At 42.6% G+C, this 22,188-nt stretch overlaps 1 protein-coding gene across 1 annotated transcript in view; it reads right to left on the reverse strand.

The window, feature by feature from the left end:
- Window positions 1–22,188, reverse strand: part of Scarb2 (scavenger receptor class B member 2) — a 58,292-nt gene that overhangs the window by 16,585 nt on the left and 19,519 nt on the right. Inside the window, exons 2-4 of the mRNA XM_042678249.1 lie at window positions 16,572–16,729; window positions 3,206–3,353; window positions 1,550–1,738 (exon numbers count right to left, since the gene is read on the reverse strand). Of these exons, the coding sequence (XP_042534183.1) occupies window positions 1,550–1,738; window positions 3,206–3,353; window positions 16,572–16,729 (495 nt within the window). The remainder of the gene's footprint in view (window positions 1–1,549; window positions 1,739–3,205; window positions 3,354–16,571; window positions 16,730–22,188) is intronic.

The raw sequence follows: 22,188 nt of genomic DNA on the forward strand, positions 1-22,188 counted from the left end.
AAACAAAGTAGTATTAGAATTTTCATAAGCTTTATTCTAAAAATAAAGTATTATTGAGGATTTTTTAGTATTTTCTTTTTAGTTATTCTAATCTTAGTTAAGCTTGGCTCCCTGAATATCACCGGTACAACTTGTTGATGAGACAAAGCCAAGCTTATATTTTTTATAGAGTTAGGGGAGAAAAATTGTCTCACAGGGTGTTGTCAGTACCTAAAAGAGAGAAACAGCATGATTGCTTTGGGAATTGGAAATTTAATGTAATGTTACATGACTTTCAGAAGAGTGGCTTGGATTGGGCAAAGACCTTGATAGACAGTCCAAAATGAGTGGAAACAAATCAAAGTTTTTTTTAAAAAAGGAATTCCAAAACCCCTAAGAAATCAATTGTGGGTGGATGCTTCCCAATGAAAAGTGATGGGTGTTCCCTGATGTTCCTGGGGAGAATGGTCTCACCTGTGCGGGCTGAGCACTCTCTGCGAGACGGTATCAGGAACAATCTGCTAAGGATGACATATTCAAGAAAATAATAGGTGTCATTTTCAGCCTTGATATCTAGGGTCAGTGTGGGGATAGACAATTTCCATTCTCAAATTTAAAGTTGAGAAAGGACCTCCACTCTAAAGAGGTAATTGTGTGTGTGTGTGTGTGTGTGTGCGCGCGCGCGCGCGCGCGCGCGCGCGCCCCAACACTGGGACTTACACTGAAAACCTGGGCATTGTCCCTTAGCCTTTTTGTGCTCAAAGATGGGATGCTACCACTTGAGCCACAGCTCTACTTCTATTTCTGGCTTTTTGGTGGTTAATTGGAGGTAAGAGTCTCATGGACTCTCCTCCCCAGGCTGGCTTCAAATTATAATCCTCAGATCTCAGTGTCCTGAGTAGCTAGGTCACAGAGACAATTTTCAAAACTTGCTTATCATTTTGTTTGAATAACTATTAAGTTGTTAACCTAACCCTTGGGGTTAGGTTCAGAATGATTTCCTTTTGCCACAAGGAATGAGACATTATGGGATTTACATTGAGAATAGACAGATGGAGCCTCCAAATAACTACAATTTTCGTCTTTTGTTCCACTCAAGGCTAGTATTCTACCACTTGAGCCATACCTCCACTTATGGCTTTTTGCTGGTTAATTAGAGATTAAAGTCTTATGAATTTTCCTATTCAGGCTGGCTTTGAATTGCGATGTTTAGGCCTTAGCCTCCAGTATTGAGATTACAAAGATGAGGCTATTGGCACTCAGTTTAAAAAGTATACATTTAAAGAGACACAAACTCCTCACAATCCTGGAGCCCAGCTGCTAACGTATGTAACACTTTCTTCCTGAAGCTAACATTTTTGCTATTACCTACTTTCCAACTATCCATTTTACTACTATGTTTTCTACTTTCTTATTTCTCATGTACTTTACATATTTAGATCTGTAGACATTTTCTGATTGTGATTTTCCCTTAATCCAGAATTAAGATGAAATCTGACATGGGTGTCAGTCCTTTTCCCCACTGTCAGAGGAATAAAGAAGCTTGGGGGGAAAAAAAAACTCAACTTACCCCAAAGAGCAGGCCAAAATAGGGGGAGATATCGGGTCTGAAGATATGGATGAGAGACAGGATCTCATCTTTGTAGCCCCAGAGCAATTCATCAACTGTGTGAGTCACAAAGAGCTTCTGTTCATAGGCTTTCAGCATGGCCTCGATGATCTCTCTGATGAAGTGGTTCTGGGACCATTCTATGACAGTCTGAGGAGCAGAGACAAGTTCACACATGATTGTCTCCTCCAAAGTATCACACACACTTTTTTCTACCCCTCAGCACTGGGAGCTAGAAACTTTGATGAAAAATGTTGACATTGAATAGCTGAAAAATTAGCCAGGGTGTGGGTGCTATGGCCCACACCTACAATTCTAGTCACTCAGGAGAATGACATCTAAGGATTTGCGGTTTGAAGCCAGCCTGGGCTAGAGAGTCCATGAGACTCTTCTTCTCTTTTCTATTCTTTTCCCTTTCTTTTCTTTTCTATTCTTTTCTTTCTCTTTCCCTTCCTTTCTTTTCTCTTTCTTTCTTTTTTTCTTTCTTTCCTTCCTTCCTTTTTCCTTTCTTCCTTTCTTTCCTCCCTCCCTCCTTTCCTCCTCCTTCCTTTCTTCCTTCCTTCCCTCCCTCCCTCCCTCCCTCCCTCCTTCCTTCCTTCCTTCCTTCCTTCCTTCCTTCCTTCCTTCCTTCCTTCCTTCCTTCCTTCCTTCCTTCCTTCCTTCCTTCCTGCTGGTCCTGGGGCTTGAACTCAGGCCCTGGGTGCTGTTCTTGAGCCTTTGTGCTCAAGGATAGTGCTCTACCACCTGAGCCACAGTACCACTTCTGGTTTTTTCTGAGTCATTTACTGGAGATAAGAGTCTCATGGACTTTCCTGGCAGTGCTGGCTTTGAACTGCAAACCTCAAATCTCAGCCTCCTGAGTAGCTAGGATTATAGGCGTGACCCAGTGGCATCTGACTTCCATGAGACTCTCATCTCCAATTAACTACCAAAAAATCTGCAAGTGGAGTTGTGGCTCAAGTGGTAGAGCCTAAGCCTTGAGCAAAAACAGCTAAGGGACAGCATGCAGGCTCTTGAGTTCAAGCTACAGTACCTCTCTGTCTCTGTCTCTCTCTGTCTGTCTCTCTGTCTGTCTGTCTGTCTGTCTCTCTCTCTCTCTCTCTCACACACACACACACACACACACACACACACACACACACACACATACACACATGACAGTGAACTCTTCTCTGGCTGCATTTAGAGGAATAAGACTATTTACTTATTTTTTTTTTTTTGTATATTACATTTTGAATATATGAGCTAAGTATGGTCATTTGCAGACTGTCCTGTCACAAGAGAAAAGCTCTTGCAAATACAGTGGCATCATTAGCCACAAGGTGGTGTAACTGTCCCGCTGATCCAGACTGGTTGCTAGGCCTTCATAAATTGCACAAGTAGACAGTGTGGCAGGACAGGATCTGATCTGTACTCTCTAGGACCTAGTCCACTATCAGTGTTTAGCTACCCAACCCAGAGAGTCATATATGCAAATTCTGTTCCACTAAACCACAACCCGGGTCTATCTAGATGTGTATGAACAAATATAATAGTTCCTAAGTTAGGTAAAACCATGACAGCCTTATCTTTTCCTCTTCTAAAAGCCACAAGCATTATACTAAAATACCAACTTACCATTACAGGAATATTTATGGTTCTAATTAAGTCAACTTTAGGGTCTCCAACAGATTGATTTCTTTCAAAAACATATGCCTTATTGCTAACAGCAGATATTGTTGTTCCATTGTCTCTGAACTGAACATTTGCCTTGTTCCTGAGTTCCCTAAAAGAAAAAGATTTTGTTTGAAAATTGACACCACTTTAATAAGCAAGACCTTCCCTTCTCATCAATATTGAAGTTAAAATTTTCACACTTTTTTTTTTGTAGTAGAGCTTAAACTTAGGACCTTACCTTGCTAGGCTTGCTTGCCTTGGCTGGTGCTCTTCCACGTGAGCCACATCTCCAGCCCTCAAATATATATGTGTGTGTGTGTGTGTGTGTGTGTGTGTGTGTGTGTGTGTGTGTGTGTGTGTATGTATCTATATGTATATAATGTATATGTATGCACATATACACATGTAATATCCACATTACATATGTGTATATATAGATACATATCTTTTATTAGCTTACATTAGTTATATAAGGGGGATTTTGTTGTTAACTTCCACACATACTTATGATATATTCCTATCAATCTCACACCCTCAACCACTTTCCCTTCCCTCTTTCCAATGTGTATATATATATATATATATATATATATTTGGGTCTGGTCGTGGGGCCTGAACTCTGGGCCTGGGCGCTGTCCCTCAGTTCTTCAGCTCAAGGCTAGCGCTCTACCACTTGAGCCACAGCGCCACTTCCGGCTTTTTTCTTTTTGCTTATGTGGTGCTGAGGAATCGAACCCAGGGCCTCATGCATGCAAGGCAAGCACTCTACCACTGAGCCACCTTCCCAGCCCCCCAATGTATATTTTTCAATAACATTTCCAATATAGTAATTATTTAGAGACTGAAGACTGCAAATTAAAGCTAAAATACGGGAAGGAAATGAAGCCTAGGAACAAGCTTTTCCTTCCTTCCTTCTTTCTCCCTCTCTTTCTTTCTTTCTTTCTTTCTCTCTCTCTCTCTTTCCTTTTTTCCTTCCTTCCTTCCTTCCTTCTTTCCTTCTTTCTTTGCCAGTCCTGAGGCTTGAACTGGGGGCCTGGGCTCTGTCCTTGAGCCTCTCAGTGCTCAAGGCTAGTGCTCACCACTTGAGCCAAAGCACCACTTCCAGCTTTTTCTGTTTATATAGTACTGAGGGATGAAACCCAGGGCTTCATGCATGCTAGCCAAGCACTCTACCACTAAGCCACATTCCTAGCCTAGGACAAGATTTTCATAAAACAAGGGGCTGGGAATGTGACTTAGTGGTAGAGTGCCTTCCTAGCATGCATGAAGCCCTGGGTTCCATCCCTCAGCACCACGTAAACAGAAAAAGCTGGAAGTAGCACTGTGGCTCAAGTGGTAGAGTGCTAACCTTGAGCAAAAAGAAGCTCAGGGATGGTGCTCAGGCCCTGAGTTTAAGCCCCAGGACTTGAACTCAGGACTTGGCCAAAAAAAAAACAAACCTCAAAACCAAAAACAAACAATTATTTTCTTTCCATTCTTTCATGATAGGGGAAGACCATAGGTCAAGGGGTGCCTTAACCAGGAAATTAAAGCCAAGAAACTCTCTGAGTTATAGTTTGCTCCTGAAACATTTTCATAGTTTTCACTTCAATCCACAGATTCAGTCTGGCTTTTAACTTATTTAGTAATGTCTTTATTTCTAACTTAAATTCAAGTGAAAATTCATTTTTAAAAATGAGGCCTACCAGGTGCTGATGGCTCATACCTGTAATCCTAGCTACTCAGGAGGCTGAAATCGGAGTATCACAGTTTGAAACCAGTCTGGGCAGCAAAAGTCTGTGAGACTCTTATCTTCAATTAATCACCAAAAAGCTAGAAATGGATTTGTGACTCAGGTACCAGAGTGATAGCCTTGAGCATAAAAGCTCAGGGGCAGTGACCAGGCTGAGTTTAAGCCCCAGAAGTGATGCACATGCACGTGTGCTCACACACACATAAACACACACACACATGGACAGATGAATCTGTAGTGCAGAGTAGTAAACTCTATACTATAGTAAAAATCTAATATGAGCAGGACACTTTAAAAGAGTCTAGCCTACATGATTTCGTTTTCTTTTAATCCTTAAAGTCTGTAATCATGACAGAATACATAGACGGGCAGGAAAAGTGTCAGAATACAAAAGTTGTCTCATTCCCTCTGGGTCAGACCTGCTAAACAGAAACTAGTAATGTGTGCTACATGTATGTCATGATGAGAAAAAACATGATTACATATCCTTCCAGTTCAAAAGGAATATAATGGATCAGACACAGTTCTGTCCGAATACCTATGAAGTGAGAAGTTGAGAGCTGTTTGTCCTGAACTTTTTTTTTTTCCAGTCAGTCATGGGGCTTGAACTCTGGGCCTGGGCACTGTCCCTCAGCTCTTCAGTTCAAGGCTAGTGCTCTACCACTTGAGCCACAGCACCACTTCTGGTTTTCTGAATGGTTTATTAGAGATAAGAGTTCACAGCCTTTCCTGCCCAGACTGGCTTTGCACCGGGATCCTCGGATCTCAGCCTCCTGAGTAGCTAGGATTAAGGGTGTGAGACACTGGCGCCTGGTTGCCCTGGACTTTTAAATTGTCTGATGTCCAGTTTTCTTTCCCCCATGATAACCCTAATCTTTCTTCCTCCAGGGCACTGGGTAGCTGTGTAGAAGTATCAGCTACAGGTGCTGAGGGACCCCAGCACAGTCAATCTATTCAGAGGACTTGGATGGCCTGAGATCTCACAGTACCTTTGATTGAAGGATTCCCTTCTTACTCAAAGTAGCCAGAGGTACTTTCTCTTGATTGCAGTCACCCCTCATCTAAAACTTGTAACCTTGGAGTTGGGAATGTGACATAGTGGTAGAGTGCTTGCCTAGCATGCATGAAGCTCTGGGTTTGATTCCGCAGTACCACATGAACAGAAAAGGCCTGAGTGGCACTGTGGCTCAAGTGGTAGAGTGCTAGCCTTGAGCAAAAGAAGCTCAGGGACAGCGCCCAGGCCCTGAGTTTAAGCCCCAGGACTGGCAAAAAAAATAATTGTTACTTAGTCTGTGTGTGTGTGTGTGTGTGTGTGTGTGTGTGTGTGTGTGTGAGAGAGAGAGAGAGAGAGAGAGAAAGAGAGAGAGAGAGAGAGAGAAAGAGAAAGAGAAAGGGGAGAGAGGAGGGTGCATACTGGGGCTTGAACTCAGGGCCTAGAGGCTGTCCCTTAACTTTTTGCTCAAGACTGGTACGCTTCCACTCAAGCCACAGCTCCACTCCACTTCTAGCTTTTGCTGGTTAATTGGGGATAAGAGTCTCACAGACTTTCTTGCCCAGGCTGGCTATAAACCATAATCCTTGGATCTCAGCCTCCTGAGTAGCTAAGATTATAGGTATGAGCCAATAACACCTGGCAACCTAGCCTTTTTATAGATAAGAAAATAGAGATTTAGGAATCAACCAAGTTTAAAATCCTGGTCACCTGACCTCATGGTCCCTGACTCTTTGCAGCAGTTAATCCAAAGTGATCTACTAGATGGTAGAGAAGAGGAAGTTTCAATACTAAACCCTTGTTCAAACAAGGCTAGTATCTTAAAGAAAGCTTTGCCCAAATCTCTTGGGTCTCCTTAGAGGAGATTTCTACTTTCCATAGGAGAAGCTGCTTATAACACAAATACTTACCATCTATGTTGGCCTTGCCCACCACTAAGCAGAAAAAGTGACCAAGGGTAAATGTCAATTTGTACACATAAAATCCAGGCCAGAGAGCCAAGTAGGGGACTCAAAATAGGTCTAGGTCAACTTTGCCAAGTTATCTAATGTCAAAAATCAACAACCATGCCAGGCTGTTTTTGTTTTCTTCCCCCAAGCCCTCAGTCGTGAATCTAAAAAGCTTCAATTCCAGGTGTAGGGCCTCCTTGATTTATGTTTATTTGTATTTAATAATTCTAGAGGTGTCTTTTCAAATGTTTTCTTTCCAGCTTACCCTCATCATGTGAAGCCTGTAACTTGACTTGGTTTCTCAATGAAGTTCAAAAAGTCAAATCCAAGGTTTTCCAAACCACTAAAGATGTAATTCCCTTGGTGAGATGAGTAAGTCAGGTCACTCTAGGTTAATCTCATGACTTCCCTCAGCCACTTGCAGTCCCAGCCTGTTACTGGAAGACATGACTAACTCATGGCCTTTACAGAGCTCTAACTAAATCAAGACAACAAGACCCACAGAGGCCAAAAAATGACATAGAGACGGTGAGGAGCTTTCCTCTCAATACATGATAGTCCAAGGAAACCAAAGTAGTTCCTTCCCCTGCACTCCTGCCACTCTGGAAATGCTAGGATAGACCCAGCACTCAGAAGGGGTGCTGGTAACAATATCAACCAATCTGGTACTCATTACCAGCTGATCAATAATGGACAGAAACAGGAAGGTTACTGGTAAAGGTAAAGGGTAAGAAGGGATTAATTAATTGCCCTACAGTAAGATAGAAGACCAAAGAAACAGTTGGAAATACAGACAAGAGTTTATTAAAGGCAAATCTTTTTTTTTTTTTTTTTTTGCCAGTCCTGGGGCTTGAACTCGGCCTGGGCACTGTCACTGAGCTTCTTTTGCTCAAGGCTAGTACTCTACCACTTGAGCCACAGCGCCACTTCTGGCTTTTTCTGTTTATGTGGTACTGAAGAATTGAAAGGGCTTCATGCATGCTAGGCAAGCACTCTACCACTAAGTCACATTCCTAGCCCTAAACGCAAATCTTGAGTCTAGAAAATTAATCAAGGATACACACTTAAATGTACCTGGTTTAGCTCTTTTATTTATTAGATGCCAATGAATCTCAGACTATCATTTAACATTTACTGATCACAATAGTGGTCCTGGTTACATGCTAAGAAGTGGTTACAGAGCTGGGCACAATAGCAAACACCATTCAGAAGGCTCAAGCAAGATGATCACTTGAACCAAGATTTGGAGACCAGCCTAGACAGGACAGCAAAACACTGTTCCCACCCATTCCTACCTCCCTAAAAAAATGAAAGAAAGAAAGGAAAAGAAGGAAAAGGAAAGGAGAGGGGAAGAGGAAAGGGGATGGGAAGTAGAAGGGAAGATAGTTGGGTTATGTTCTATGGACTATTCAATCAGGCAGGCAAGCACATGGTCAATTTTAGACAAGAGTCTTACAGACTTTTCTACGTGGGCTGGCTTCTAACAGTGATCCTCAGATCTCAGCATTCTGAGTAGCTAGGATTGTAGGTGTGAGCCCCTAGTGGCAAGCTCTTAAAAGAGTAGTCTTAAGTAGCACTGGAAATTAATGTCTGTGCATCTAATTCCTCTGAGATGTTGGAAAATGGATGTGTACAATGCTATTATAAAATCTTTATCTCTAGACTGGGGATGTTGCTTACTGGTAGAATACTTGCCTAGTAAGCTGAAATCCCTGAGTTCAAAGCCCCTTACCACCGCTACCAATAATAATGCCAATCATCACCAGCTTAACAGGAAAAATAAAAACAGATATTTGACAAAGCAAAAAATAAATATTGGTGGGCTGGGAAGTTGGCTCAGTGGTAGAGCGCTTGCCTTGCATGCCTGAGGCCCTGGGTTCGATTCTCAGCACCACATAAGCAAAAAGCCGGAAGTGGCGCTGTGGCTCAAGTGGTAGAGCGTTAGCCTTGAGCTGAAGAGCTGAGGGACAGTGCCCAAGCCCAGAGTTCAGGCCCCATGACGGGACCCAAAAAAAAATAAATAAAATAAATAAATAAATAAATATTGGAAAGATTACAGAAGTCATGGGTTACCACAAATCAAATACAAATTCTAAGCATGTATGTCACTTATGAAAATTAGTGTGAACAGTGCAGCCCAAGGTCTGTTCAATCCAGTTTTGCAAAAATGCAAACATTCCTTAAGTCAGACTGGTTCTTACCAACATATGCAACTGCCATCATCTTTTCCCATCAACTGCCATCATCCTTTTCCCAAGGATGCTTGAATTTTGAAGTCACCATTATATTACTGTTTGGTGAGTGTGTCAGCTGTGAGTTGTGTGGCCCCCTGTGACCTCATGTAGCTTAGCTCCCACACCTTAGAGATTTTTCTTCACCAGACTACCCCATATTGACTCTTGGCCTCTGTCCCAGACCCCCATGAATGCAGGTGAAGGGCCAATTGACTAGGATGGGAGAGAATCCATGGAACTATCAAACCATGGAATGTTCAGTCTGAACCAACAGCATGATTAAGTCATCAGTAACAGAGAGTTTCCCTGCTTAAGTTTGCATATATGCATGCCACTATTAGGGCTTGAACTTAGGGCCCTGAAGCTCTTGCTTTTCCCTGTGCCTGCCTGCCTCCATGTGGTCTCCTGGGATGGCCGTGAAGAATTCCTACATTTGGTGCACAAAACCCTGGATAGGTTCCCCAGTGGATTTGCTCCTCCACTTTGGATGGAGGGGTCTGACCAGCTGCCCCAGGACCTAGCCCACAGTCCTACATTGCTGTCACCAGAGGACCACCAAGGTAACTTTCTCCTGACCAAGCATTCTACCTCCTACGCATCCAATAGCAGGTAAGTTGTTCCTACTCCCAGGGAAGTGACCAGTCCGGAGGTTTAGATTCTGATTTCTGTTCAGGCTATAAGGCCTTCGTGGGGGGCTACAGAGCCCAAGGGAAAATTCTTGGATCCAAATGTCTAAACCTCTCTTCAGGGGCTTCCCATGGCCAAGGGACCCAGCAATTGCGATGATGGTTGCATTTGCTGTCATGCTTCCTTTGTATGAACCAAACTGTACTGCCAAGGATGCTTGGCATTAAGCTCTTTGGTTCCAAAGGTCACTTACCAGAAGAAGGACACAACTAAAACTCTTTGCAAGCTGGGTACTGGTAATCCTAGCTACTCAGGAGGCTGAGATCTGAAATTGAGGTTCAAATCCAGCCTGGGCAGGAAAGTTCCTGAGACTCTTATCTCCAATAAACCACCAGAAAACTCGAAGAGGCACTTTGGCTCAAGTGGTAGAGCACTACCTTGCGCTGAAGAGCCTAGGGACAGAGTTCAAGCCCTATGACTGACAAATAAAAAAATAAAAAAAGGGGGCTGGGAAGTTGGCTCAGTGGTAAAGCGCTTGCCTTGCATGCCTGAGGCCCTGGGTTCGATTCCTCAGCACCACATAAGCAAAAAGAAAACAGCCAGAAGTGGCGCTGTGGCTCAAGTGGTAGAGCGCTAGCCTTGAGCTGAAGAGCTGAGGGACAGCGCCCAGGCCCAGAGTTCAGACCCTACGACCGGACCCAAAAAAAAAAAAAAATTCCTTGCAATCAAAATTTGGCCCCAAATTTGAGATGTCATTTCTGTGAGTGCTCAGGCAAGAAAAAAAAAAAGGCCATTTTAAACCACAGGCCAAGAGATAATGGGTGTTACCCAGTGTTTCAAAGGGGCATTTAAATGCAAATTAAAGTGACTTTGGAAAAGGGATTAAAAAATGACACAGGCTGGGAAGGTGGCTCAGTGGTAGAGTGCTTGCCTTGCATGCATGAGGCCCTAGGTTTGATTCCCCAGCACCACATAAGCAAAAAGAAAAAAACTAGAAGTGGCACTGTGGCTCAAGTGGTAGAGCGCTAGCCTTGAGCTGAAGAGCTGAGGGACAGCGCCCAGGCCCAGAGTTCAGGCCCCCACGACCGGACTCAAACAAACAAACAAACAAACAAACAAAATGACACCCATTTGCAAAAATTTGGGAAGTAGTAGGGAATGGCAGGCTTCCTAGACAAAGAAAAGTTAAAAAGCAAATTGTTCTAAATGTATGTTTTAAAGTAGAAAAAGATAAATTAGGGCTATTAAGATAATTGTTTAATTGCTATTTTAGTTTTCCCTTATAAGTTTTTTGTAACAGTTTCTAGCAGCACCAGGACAGAGGAGTCTTACAAGTTTCTCAGATATAACTTTGGCCCTTAATAAGTTCCAGGTAAGACTATAATTATAAAACTATTTCCAATGACCATCTTTGTTGCTTTAATTGAAGTAAAGTGGCCTTTTGTAAGACTTGTTGATCTGAGAACTGAGGTTCAAAGCTAGTCTGGGCAGGAAAGGTCCCTGTGAGACTGTCATCTCTGATCACCTAGCAGAATGCTGAAAAGTGGAGTTGCTTTGGGGCTCAAAGTGGCAGAATGTTAGCTTTGAGTTGGAGAGCTGAGGGACAGCACTCAAAACCTGAGGTCAATTCCAGTGACCAACCAAGGAAAATGATAAAGATGAATTTATTCCAGCCTGGAGAAAGACACTCCTGGGACCCTGGCAATGATGGAGCATCCAGAAGCAGTTACAAGCCACTGCTTGGATGGCAGAGATGGTGTCAGATCATGGAGTACCTTGTGCTTGGCCCTTTCATGGGGAGGTAGTTCATAAGCATGCCTTTCTAATGCCCATGTCTGTTTACTTCATAACTGAGCAGGAACTTGCCAGTCATCTGTAATAGCGGGTAGTAAAAGCTAAGGTTGTAAAATGTGGGGATAGTTTAAATCCCCAACCCCCTGTATCTGCTCAAAGTCATAATTGGCAGTGACTTTTGGGCTGGTACCAGCCACATAAATTCATCTGTTAAGGAAAGGAAGTTGGTAAACCTGAAATTATGTCCCTATTGAGATCTGTATAAAGGCCTACACAAGTAACTTAGGCATTGTTAGGGTCACTAGAGATCAGCTTTCCTCAGCCAGCCAGAAAAATGCTTTTGCAAACCAGAGTGCTAAACAGGTTACACTGCTGTAGCCCACGGAAAGGTTTGTGCATTTGTTAAATGTTACATATTGTATATAAGCCATTTTAAACAGGGTGCCCAGAGACAATGGGCAGTACCTAGAATGCTAAGTAGTTGCAGTTTGAAAATATCTCCCCACATTTTGACATTACAAAACTCTGGCAAGTAATTGTTAGTTAATTGTTAACAAGTTACGGGTAACCTCTGTCTCCATTGATCTCCTTGTTGCTTTAATTGGAAATAAAAATGGGCTTTAGTAATAGAGGCTCCTTCAAAGCCAGTCTATGCACAAAAAAAATCCCTCTAAAACTCCATCTCTTAACTAACCAGCAATGAGCCAGGCTGGAGGCATGGCTTGAGATACTCTCACCTCTAAGTAACTAGTAGAAAGCTGAAAGTGTCATTGTGACTCTTAAATGGTAGAGCACTAGCCTCAAGCAGAAGTGTTCAAGGACAATGCCAGGCCTTGAGTTCATACCCTGTGAAAGCCAACTGGGACAAGCTATGCCAGCAATGAATGCTGAGACCCCCAGGATGAGGTCAGTCCTGACAACAGAAAACTGGAGAGGAATAAGAGGAAATATTCTAAATAGAGTCACTTTACACTTGCCCTTTCAAAATTAATCAGAGCCAGGAGATCAAGAGAAATAGTTGTTTGCCCACCTAATGTCCATAACTATTTACCTTCTAACTGTACAGAAAGTTACAGTCTTGCCTTTGTTACTTGCTATTTGTATTTATAGTAGCCTCTGACTGGTTACTCCCAACCAGTCCACTATGCTCTCCTCTACCCAGTTGCCAAAAACTCTAGACACCCCCTTCCTGCCCCCAGTCCAGTTATTCCTCCTTCCCTATAATGGGCCACAACTGGATTTATGCTCCAAATGGAACTTTTCTGGCCTATGGCCAGGGTGTGTTCTCCTGTGTCATTCATGTTAGCTGACCTTGACACCTTGTCAGCCTTTTGCCTGACCTTCCAAAAGTTTCTTTTGTAACAGCCCCCACCCAGGTCACCACCTGAGAACTATTCAAGGCAATCTTGTTACTACAGGCAACTAGAGACGTCACTTACAAAAATTCCTCCCTCCAGGATATAGAGAGTCAGGTACCATGCCATGTCTTCAATCCATGATAGAAAAGGCAATCTCAGGTCTAGGATAGACTCTTCTAGGAATCAATCCCTCCCTGGCTTATTCCTCTCTTGGGTCTGCCAGCAGCAATTTTTGCCTTTTACTAATTGTTCCTTGCATTTTAGATAACTATTGTTATGGAAAAGATGAGGACTTTTACCAACCAAACTGTCAAGCAAATGTTTCTTGGACTGCACCCAGCTGAGCAACAAATCAAGGACCCCTGATTACTTTGCCCCTTTAAAGCAGGAAATAGCTCCAGAAGAAACAACCTAAAACCATACCTTCCCCCACATTGGCCTGATACCCTAGTTATTATTAAACAACAAAGCTGGGGTGATAGCATTATCCCCAGTTCTGGTCCTCAGCTCCACCTAGACCTGAGCTCCTCCCTGACTTAAGAAATCCAGCCATACAGCTGGCCACTCCCTCTCTTCCCCCAGACCTACCTGGGCCTTGAATAGGGGCAGATGCCATGTGCTCCCTCTCCCAGCAGACATGGCCCCTCTAATAAACCTTATAATAATCTTTCTTCTGTGCCTGCCTGCCTCCACGTGGTCCCCTGGGATGGTTGTGAGGGATTCCTACAGTAAGTTGATTACCTACAGTATCTGCTATCATGATGGAAAGCTAACAGAAGTGCCAAATATAAAATAAAAATAAAATGAGGTTAGACATATAGAAAAGACCAAGTTTCTAAGGCCTTGGATATCACATAGGGTGTCATGGTGAGCCTGAGCAAGATAGGAAGGAAATATCAAACGTGTCTTTTGGAAAGCCACTCTGGCATTAGAATGGAAAAGAAATGAGGACAGAAGCAGAAACAGCAAGCAGATGAAACTAAGACAGTCAACAAGGAACTATTCCTCTCAGAGGCTCTTAACCTTCTGTGTGTCATGGGCTTGGGAACATTCTACAATGACATCTCTGGACCTTTGCTCATATAAACATTTTTAAAATCAGGAAATAAGAGCCAAGTGAGTGCTGGTGCTCATGCCTATAATACTAGCTACACAGGAGACTGAGAGGCTAGGAAGAAGGAGAAAAGATCATTAGTTTTCTCATTCACTGACTACCCTGAAATTTATCCAGTGTTCCCCTTGGAGATCAGTGGGTCCCAGGTCAAGAAACTGTAAAATATTCAAATCTAGGAACTCCTATAGATGCCTATAAATGTGGAGCAGGGAAGACTATGGTAAGCATCTAGGACTTACATTGGGACCATATCTACAGAACATGTAATTACCCAAGAGACATTTCAGCAGACAAATATTGAATTTGCTTTGGGATATGATTAGAATTATTAAAATAATTTTTAATGTGTTGGTTATAGAACTTGTGTGGTTGTACAGCCTCATGCCCTTACTTAGTTTTCTGCCGTCTCAATTCTGGCACTCTACTTCTACTTCTAGCTTTTTGCTGGGAGGCTGGAGCTGATTCTGTCTAGAGCTGGCTTTAAATTGTGATCCTCAGCTTCCTGAGTATCTAGGATTATGTTCATGAACCAACAACACCCAGATTTTCTTTTATTTTTTAAAAGACAAGGTCTTATTGCTCAGGCTGGTTTCAAACTCCTAGGGTCAATCTCTCTGCCTCACTTGACAGTACCACCATGCCCTGCTTAGGCACCACACTTTTATCTCATTTTCTCAGGGGACCAAGATAATGACCACAGACCAAGAGACCCAGAAAGGAAGCTGTGTGGTAGGCTGTTTTAGTTTGGGTGGGGGAGCTGTCATTTCTCCAAAGAAGCAGAGATCTCTGTCTTATCATAAGCAATCTCCTTAAAACAAGCCTCAGGTACAGAACTGCTCTAGAATAAGGAGTTTCTACAGAAGGTTTTCTTGAGGCATAGAAAGTTGTTTTTAAATGAGGATTCAGCCAGTCAAAGTGGTAAGCATTTGTAGGACCAGCAGCTTGGGAGACTAGGGTAGGAGTATTGCTTGATCCCAGGAGTTCAAAGCTGCCTGGGCAATACAGTAAGACCCTTTCTTTAAATATAATACATACATACATGTGTACATACATACATACATACATACATGTTTTCTTAAAAGTTTCTTTCTCTAACAATAACTATCATGAGTTACGTAGTTGGTAATCGGAGCATTTTCTAATTACAGGCTCAAGGCAGGGTTATCTTTGAATTCCTAGCACCAAGAATAATATTGACTCATAACCAATGAATTTTCCAGCAACCAATCATGAAGCCATTGATTACAACAGACTTATAGACAGTTTGACTACTTAGCAGTCCTAAAGATGAAAAGAACAGACTGTCTACTTCCTTGGCTGACATATTTTTTTAACACGGCAAGAAGAGACTATTAGGAAGTAGATATATGACTCAAGTGGTAGAGCCTCAGCCTTGAGCAAAAAGAGAGACCTCTGGGATCAGTGCAGGGAAGGAGGTGGCAAGGGAGAGGGGGAAATACTTTGACCATAGATCCTTAAGCATCTCCTCTGTTCATCTTTTAAAAATGCTACTGGGGGGACTGGGAAGGTGGCTCAGTGGTAGAGTGTTTGCCTTGCTTGCATGAGGCCTTGAGTTGGATTCCTCAGCACCACATAAGCAGAAAAAGGTGGAAGTGGTGCTCTGGCTCAAGTGGTAGAGTACTAGCCTTGAGCTGAAGAGCTGAGGGACAGTGCTCAGGCCCAGAGTTCAGGCCCCATGACCAACAAAAAAACAAACAAACAAAAAATAAATAAAAATGCTGCTGGGCACTGGTGGCTCATGACTATAATCCTTGCTACTCAGGAAGCTGAAATTTGAGAAAATCATGGCTCAAAGACAACCAGGGTAGGAAAGTCTATGAGACTCTTATCTCCAATTAATCAGCAAAAAGCTGGAAGTAGAAGTGTAGCTCAAGTACGAGAGCCTTGAGCAAAAAAAAGCAAGGGACAATGCTCAGGCCCTCAGTTCAAGCCTCATTATTGGCACAAAAGAGAAAAAAAATAGATCAATGCCATTTCCTCTACCTCCCCAGAAATGTAAACTGGTAGTCCCTGCCAAAGATTCTTAGCTCCTTACACCCTACCCCCATATCCACATCCCGTCACTTAGTTTTACCTGTTATACCTGGGAAGAGTGGGGCTTAGAAAAGGCATGACTAGAAATCAGAAAAGTATCTCCCAATAGTGGATTCTAGAAAATTGTTTCAAACTAGTTAAATAGGAAGAGAAATAGGACGTGGTCCACTGAAGGCTATCATAAGGTGACCTTAAGAGGGCCCAGGATGTAGAGTAGCTCTTCATGGTTTAATAACCACATCCAGTGGACAGGGGAAGCTGCCACATTTCCCAACAGACTAGAATGAGATGCGGCCCAGTACACAAGCCACTGCTTCCCTATTGAGAAACCACAGAGGATGTCAGCACTGTGTTAGACAGAATGGAAGCAGACCTGTACTCCCCATAAAGCTCGCAGGGCAGTGCTGACTGAGTCAGGTCACAGTGGGTCATTTCCTAGTTCCGGCATGGCCAGGAAGTGGTCAGGGCTCACCTGTATGTGTATGGCCCCACCTCTTCTAGCCGAGGTTTCTCTCCTTGGAGGATCTCCTCTGGGTTGGTGACATTGAAAAAGTAGAATTGGGCATACACAGGCACAGGGGGCTTCTCCCAGGAGTCAAAGATCTCAGTACCATTCCGCAACACCATATTCTAAAGGGGGAAAAAAAGGAAACTTACACAAAGGTAAGGCTTTGAGCATGAACTTAACATAGGAGGGACACTTCCGACTCTGATCTCCTAGCTCACTTATTGAAGTTATTTCATAGACAACCAAGAGACCAGGGCCATATTTGAACACTATGGGCCCTCTGTTCTATTAAGCTGTAGGTCTTTGTGTTAAAGGCAGGATGTTATATATACACTGAGTATGGGTAAGAAATAGGTGTGGCAAAACCAGACCTTCCTGACTTTGGTTTTATTTTTTAATTGTTATTATAAAGGCTATTTCTTTTTGCTAGTCCTGGGGCTTGAACTCAGGGTCTGGGCACTGACCCTGAGCTTCTTTTGCTCAAGGCTAGCACTCTACCACTTGAGCCACATCACCACTTCCAGCTTTTTCTGTTTATGTGGTACTGAGGAATCAAACCCAGGGCTTTGTGCATGCTAGGCCAGCACTCTACCACTAAGCCACATTCCCAGTCCATTATAAAGGTTATTTACAGAAGGGCTACAGTTATATAATGCAGGTAAAGAGTACATTTCTTTTTAGATAATGTCATCCCTTCCTATGCTTTCTCCAAGGTTTTCCCTCCCATCCCCACCATTATTAACATAGTGTTCATTTTCAACGTAGTGTCTAGTAAGTATCACTGCTGCATCTGTTCACCCTTTGTCCCTCCATTTCTGTGTCCTCCCTTATTTGTTCACTCCCTTGTTCATTTATGAACAAATAAGACAAAAAGAAAACAAAAACAACAAAGAAAAACCCTCATTCTCATTTTTTGGAGTTCATTTCTATAAATATTATTGTGTATGATTAGATGCACATAAGCATTGTACCTTTGTGTTCCTCTCCTAAGAGTACCCTCGTTTGGTCTCACTATGTGTGAATGCCTCAAGTCCTGTATACTTTGTCATGTCCCCGTGTATTTTAGATCTAGTTCTGCATATGAGAGAAAATATGTACATTCATCTCTTTGAGCTTGGGACTTTGGTATTTTTGAAAGTTCTATTGGTATCACCTGCCATTAGCGTTAAGGCTCTTCTAAGTGGTGCTGTGGCTCAAGTGGTAGAGTGCTAGCCTTGAGCTGACGAACTGAGGGACAGTGTCCAGGCCCAGAGTTCAAGCCCACAATCAGAAAAAGAAAGAAAGAAAGAAAGAAAGAAAGAAAGAAAGAAAGAAAGAAAGGAAGGAAGGAAGGAAGGAAGGAAGGAAGGAAGGAAGGAAGGAAGGAAGGAAGGAAGGAAGGAAGAAAGAAAGAAAGAAAGAAAAAAAGAAAGAAAGAAAGAAGGAAAGAAAGAAAGAAGAGTTAAGACTCTTCTGAAAGGTACCATGCACTCCTGCCTGCCCAGTTTCTGTTCCTTACACTTGAGATGAAGCCACACCCATCTCTATTAACTCCACTACCAAGGGCTCTGTGTGCTTTTTTTGTTGTTGTTCATGGGGCTTCAACTCAGGGCCTGGGTGCTGTCCCTGAGCTCTACCACTCTGAGCCACAGCAACATTCCTGGTTTTCTGGTGCTTAATTACAGAGTCTCAAGGATGTTCCTGCCCTTGCTGGCTTTGAACTTTGATCCCCAGATCTCAGCTTCTTGAGTACTTAGGACTACAGGCATAAGCAATTGGTGCCCAGCCCTAGCCTAGTTTTTTGGAGTCTTAGTGAAGATGCTAAGTGCAAAACAACAGCCTCTTGTACTTTTGAGTGAACATTGCTAACATCTTGATCACAGACTTCCAGCCTCTAGAACTAGGAGACAATACAGTTCTATTGCTGAAGCCACTGTGTCTGTGGTATTTATTATCGTATTCCCTAGCAAACAACTGCATCACAGTTCTTCCTCTGTGGCAGAATTCTCCACTCCCTACCAACTTCAGGCCTGGCCAAGTAAGATCTATTCAACAGAGTGTGGGTGGGATGGCAAGGTACCAGTTGGAAAGCTGAGGCCTTGGGAAGCATGGGAAGCCACCATTGTCTGTCCTGGAAACTCTCAGCTCTGCCAAGAGAAAAACATGCCTCAGGAAGCTGCTGATCCTTCAGCCCAGGTCTTCAGTGGGGGTGTGTAGAGCACCCCAGGAGTTGATTCAAAACCTGGTGGCCAGCGAGTGTGAACTGACGTTATATGAAGAAGCTGCTTCTGTGCTAAAATTCTGTCCTTGCTTGACCTTGGCTGACTAGAACATTATGGTGAGAGACATGAAATGTTGTGGATTGACAGCCATAATGTGGGGCTATTTTAGGTTCACACTGAAGCCAGCTTGCATAGCATACCAACCAGTGTGACACTGATGGTACTGGGTGGGCATAAGCAATGAGACTTGGGAATGTTTGTTACTCACCATTGCAACAGAAGTCTGACAAATACACTGCCTAACTTGGGAGTTCTAAGCATCTTCAATTAATTAATGGAGAAAACCTGTGTTTTGTGTATTTTTGTATTTACTGTTTCTCTTCCTCCCTCCTTCCCTCCATACTGGGGTTTGAACATGCTGCCCTCTTCCTCTTCTACTCCCATTCTTGTTAGACAGGCACACGTATACCAAACTCCCAGTCCTAAACTTTGCATTTTCTTTTTTCTTTTTCACCAGCCCTGGGGCTTGAACTCAGGGCCTGAGCACAGTCCCTGAGCTTCTTTTGCTTAAGGCTAGCACTCTACCACTTGAGCCACAGTACCATTTCTGGCTTTTTCTATTTATGTTGGTACTGAGGAATCTAACCCAGGGCTTCATACATGATAGACAAGCATTCTACCACTGAGCCACATTCCCAGACCCCCAATTTTGCATTTTTATAATAAAATTATTGAGGAACATAAGCAAAATAAAAAAAAAACAGACAGAGAGTAAAGATCAGTGTTTTTTTTTTCCATAATGGGATTTTGTATTTTCCAGTTTTACTTAGAATGAGTCAAAAAAGTAATGGTGAGAAAAATTTTTACATGAAAAATCAAGTGAAGAGACAGCAAAGAAGGAAAAGAAGGGAAGGAAAGGGAGAGAAGGAGGAAGGAAACTAAAAATGCCCTCAAAATAAACAGGAAGTACTCAGAGACCCTAGAAGGGTGAACTCTTTCTCTACTATTTCTCTCAAAGCTAGATCTGGAACTCTCCCAATTGGACCTCTGCATACAACATTGGAGTAAAACCTATGTTTCTTCTGTTGTCTTTTTTTGTTATTTTGTTTTTTTTTCTTACTGTTACTGCATGTCTCTACAATTTCAGTTATAAAAGTCCTTCTACCACACATCAAATACACAGCACCTAAGGACAGTCATAGGAATTTAACCTATCTAAAACAAATAAGGCAATTATGAGATCTAATGTATAAATAGTAATGACTTTGCCTTTTAGAAGATTTTTGAAGACCTATGGATATTTAAAATTGATTTCATTAAAAAAGAGATCTCTTCCTCTTGTTCAGAAATTTCCAGAAGTCAGAGCAACAATGATCCCCCTCCACAAATTCTTTGCACATTCTTCTCTTCCTTTAAAGCCTACCAAAAATTACACAGGATCTCTCAGAGAAAACTCATGAGCACAGGCAACAGCTAAAAAAATGAAGCAGAAATTAAGCAACTTAAAATGTAAATGTAGGGCTGGGAAGATGGCTCAGTAGTAGAGCGCTTGCCTTGCATGCCTGAGGCTCTGGGTTCAATTCCTCAGCACCACATAAACAAAATGAAAAAAGCTGGAAGTGGCACTGTGGCTCAAGTGGTAGAGCTCTAGCCTTGAGCTGAAGAGCTGAGGGACAGCGCCCAGGCCCAGAGTTTAGGCCCCACAACGGGACCCAAAAACAAAAAAAATGTAAATGTAAAGAAAAACACAGTGTTTCCGTGTGGTGATAAATTAGGGTAACAGCTGGCCTCTCAATACAGAAGACACTAATTACAAAAACAAAAACAAAAAAGAGTAGTGAATTTTTAGGTTTATTTGGGGGGCGGTGAGGATTCTTGAATACTTCCTAATGTGCCTTGTACAATGTACCTCTAAACGTAAGACTAGAACACTTACATACTCACTTCCACCTTTGCTTGTAGATGGGAGAAGAGAAGTCAAGCTTGATCAAATTCCTTTGACCAGGCAGAAAAAGATCATGGGGTAAGGGTAGGGCAGAGCGTGGGAAAAGCACACATGTAGTCCAGCCTGCCCTAGCTGTGGCTCTTGAAGGCTGTTGTTATTATTGTCATTTGTGTCCTCATTTCTTTGTTTAGTTAAGCAGTCAGATCTACTAAATATTTACATCTAGCCTGAAAGCCAGAGAAATATACTCAGTCAAAGCAGGAAAGCTTAACTCAGGAGATTAACCAGGTTCATTTCCATTTGCTGATTCTCTTGGGGTTCATTATTCTTAGATGATTTTCTTTTACAAATAAATAAGTTCTCCAGTCCTTTCATACTCTAAAATTTTCTACACACTGTGATGTGTGGAATACATTGGGGTATTCAGATTGCTACATCACTGTCCTGATGATGTCAGGAAAAGAAATACAGCAAAGCCAAGAGTGCAGGTTGGGGGTGGATGCTTCTGGGGGCCTGGAAAAGAACTGACTTCAACAATAGATCCTCAAACTCTCACCTGCAAGGGGAGAGGCCCTGTTGTATTCTGTGGTTTCATTTCCATTTCTTCTCATTCCCTTAGGGTCTATCAACAACTTTCATCAGGTTTTTTTTTTCTATGTTAGGGATGGAACCCAGGGCCTTGAACATGTTAGCAAGTGCTCTACCACTAAGCCATGTCCCCAGCCCAGCAACATGTTATATAATCTCCGAATTAATCTTTATTCTTAGAAAGAAAAAGGAATAGTTATTAATTTTTTCTGCTTATACAAGTATTTTATTTATTGGGTGCCAGTGGCTCACACCTATGATTCTAGTTCCTCAGAGATTTGACAAATCATCGTTCACCCCAGACAGGAAAGCTCACGTGACTCTTATCTTCAGAGTATGATTCAACTCTCAAGATCTGAGAGAGAGAAAAAAAAAGCCAAGGGAGAGCATGAGGCCCTGAGTTCAAACCCCAGTATTGGCATACTATTACAGAGCCATTGAGGTCTGTCCTATGAGACCTACCCGGTACCAACTCATTCCATCCCTACCTCATCGTAGCCAGTCCACTTAAATGAGATAGATCTCATGTAAGCCCATAGAACTGAAAACATCTTTCCTGTGTGAACTCAATACAAGTAGTGTGGCACAGTGGGAAGGATTATCCAAGACAAACCAAATCTAGTGGATAAGGAAAGGTGACTTGGAAGGACTATTGCTAGGGGAGAGGGACAGGTACAGGTGAAAGAAAGCTCTCATGATGGTTTTTCTAAGAGTCTCAAGTGTCAGGTAAAAGTTTCTTTTACTAGGAGTCATTAATTAGGCTGGAGAGATCAGGGTGTGGGGCAAGTAGGGTACGAGAGAGATGGAGGGAGATGGAGAGAGAGAGAGAGAGAGAGGTGATCAGAAA

Source organism: Dipodomys spectabilis, unplaced genomic scaffold, assembly GCF_019054845.1.
Source record: "Dipodomys spectabilis isolate Male_0828 unplaced genomic scaffold, ASM1905484v1 ptg000043l, whole genome shotgun sequence".
Lineage (NCBI taxonomy): Eukaryota > Metazoa > Chordata > Mammalia > Rodentia > Heteromyidae > Dipodomys > Dipodomys spectabilis.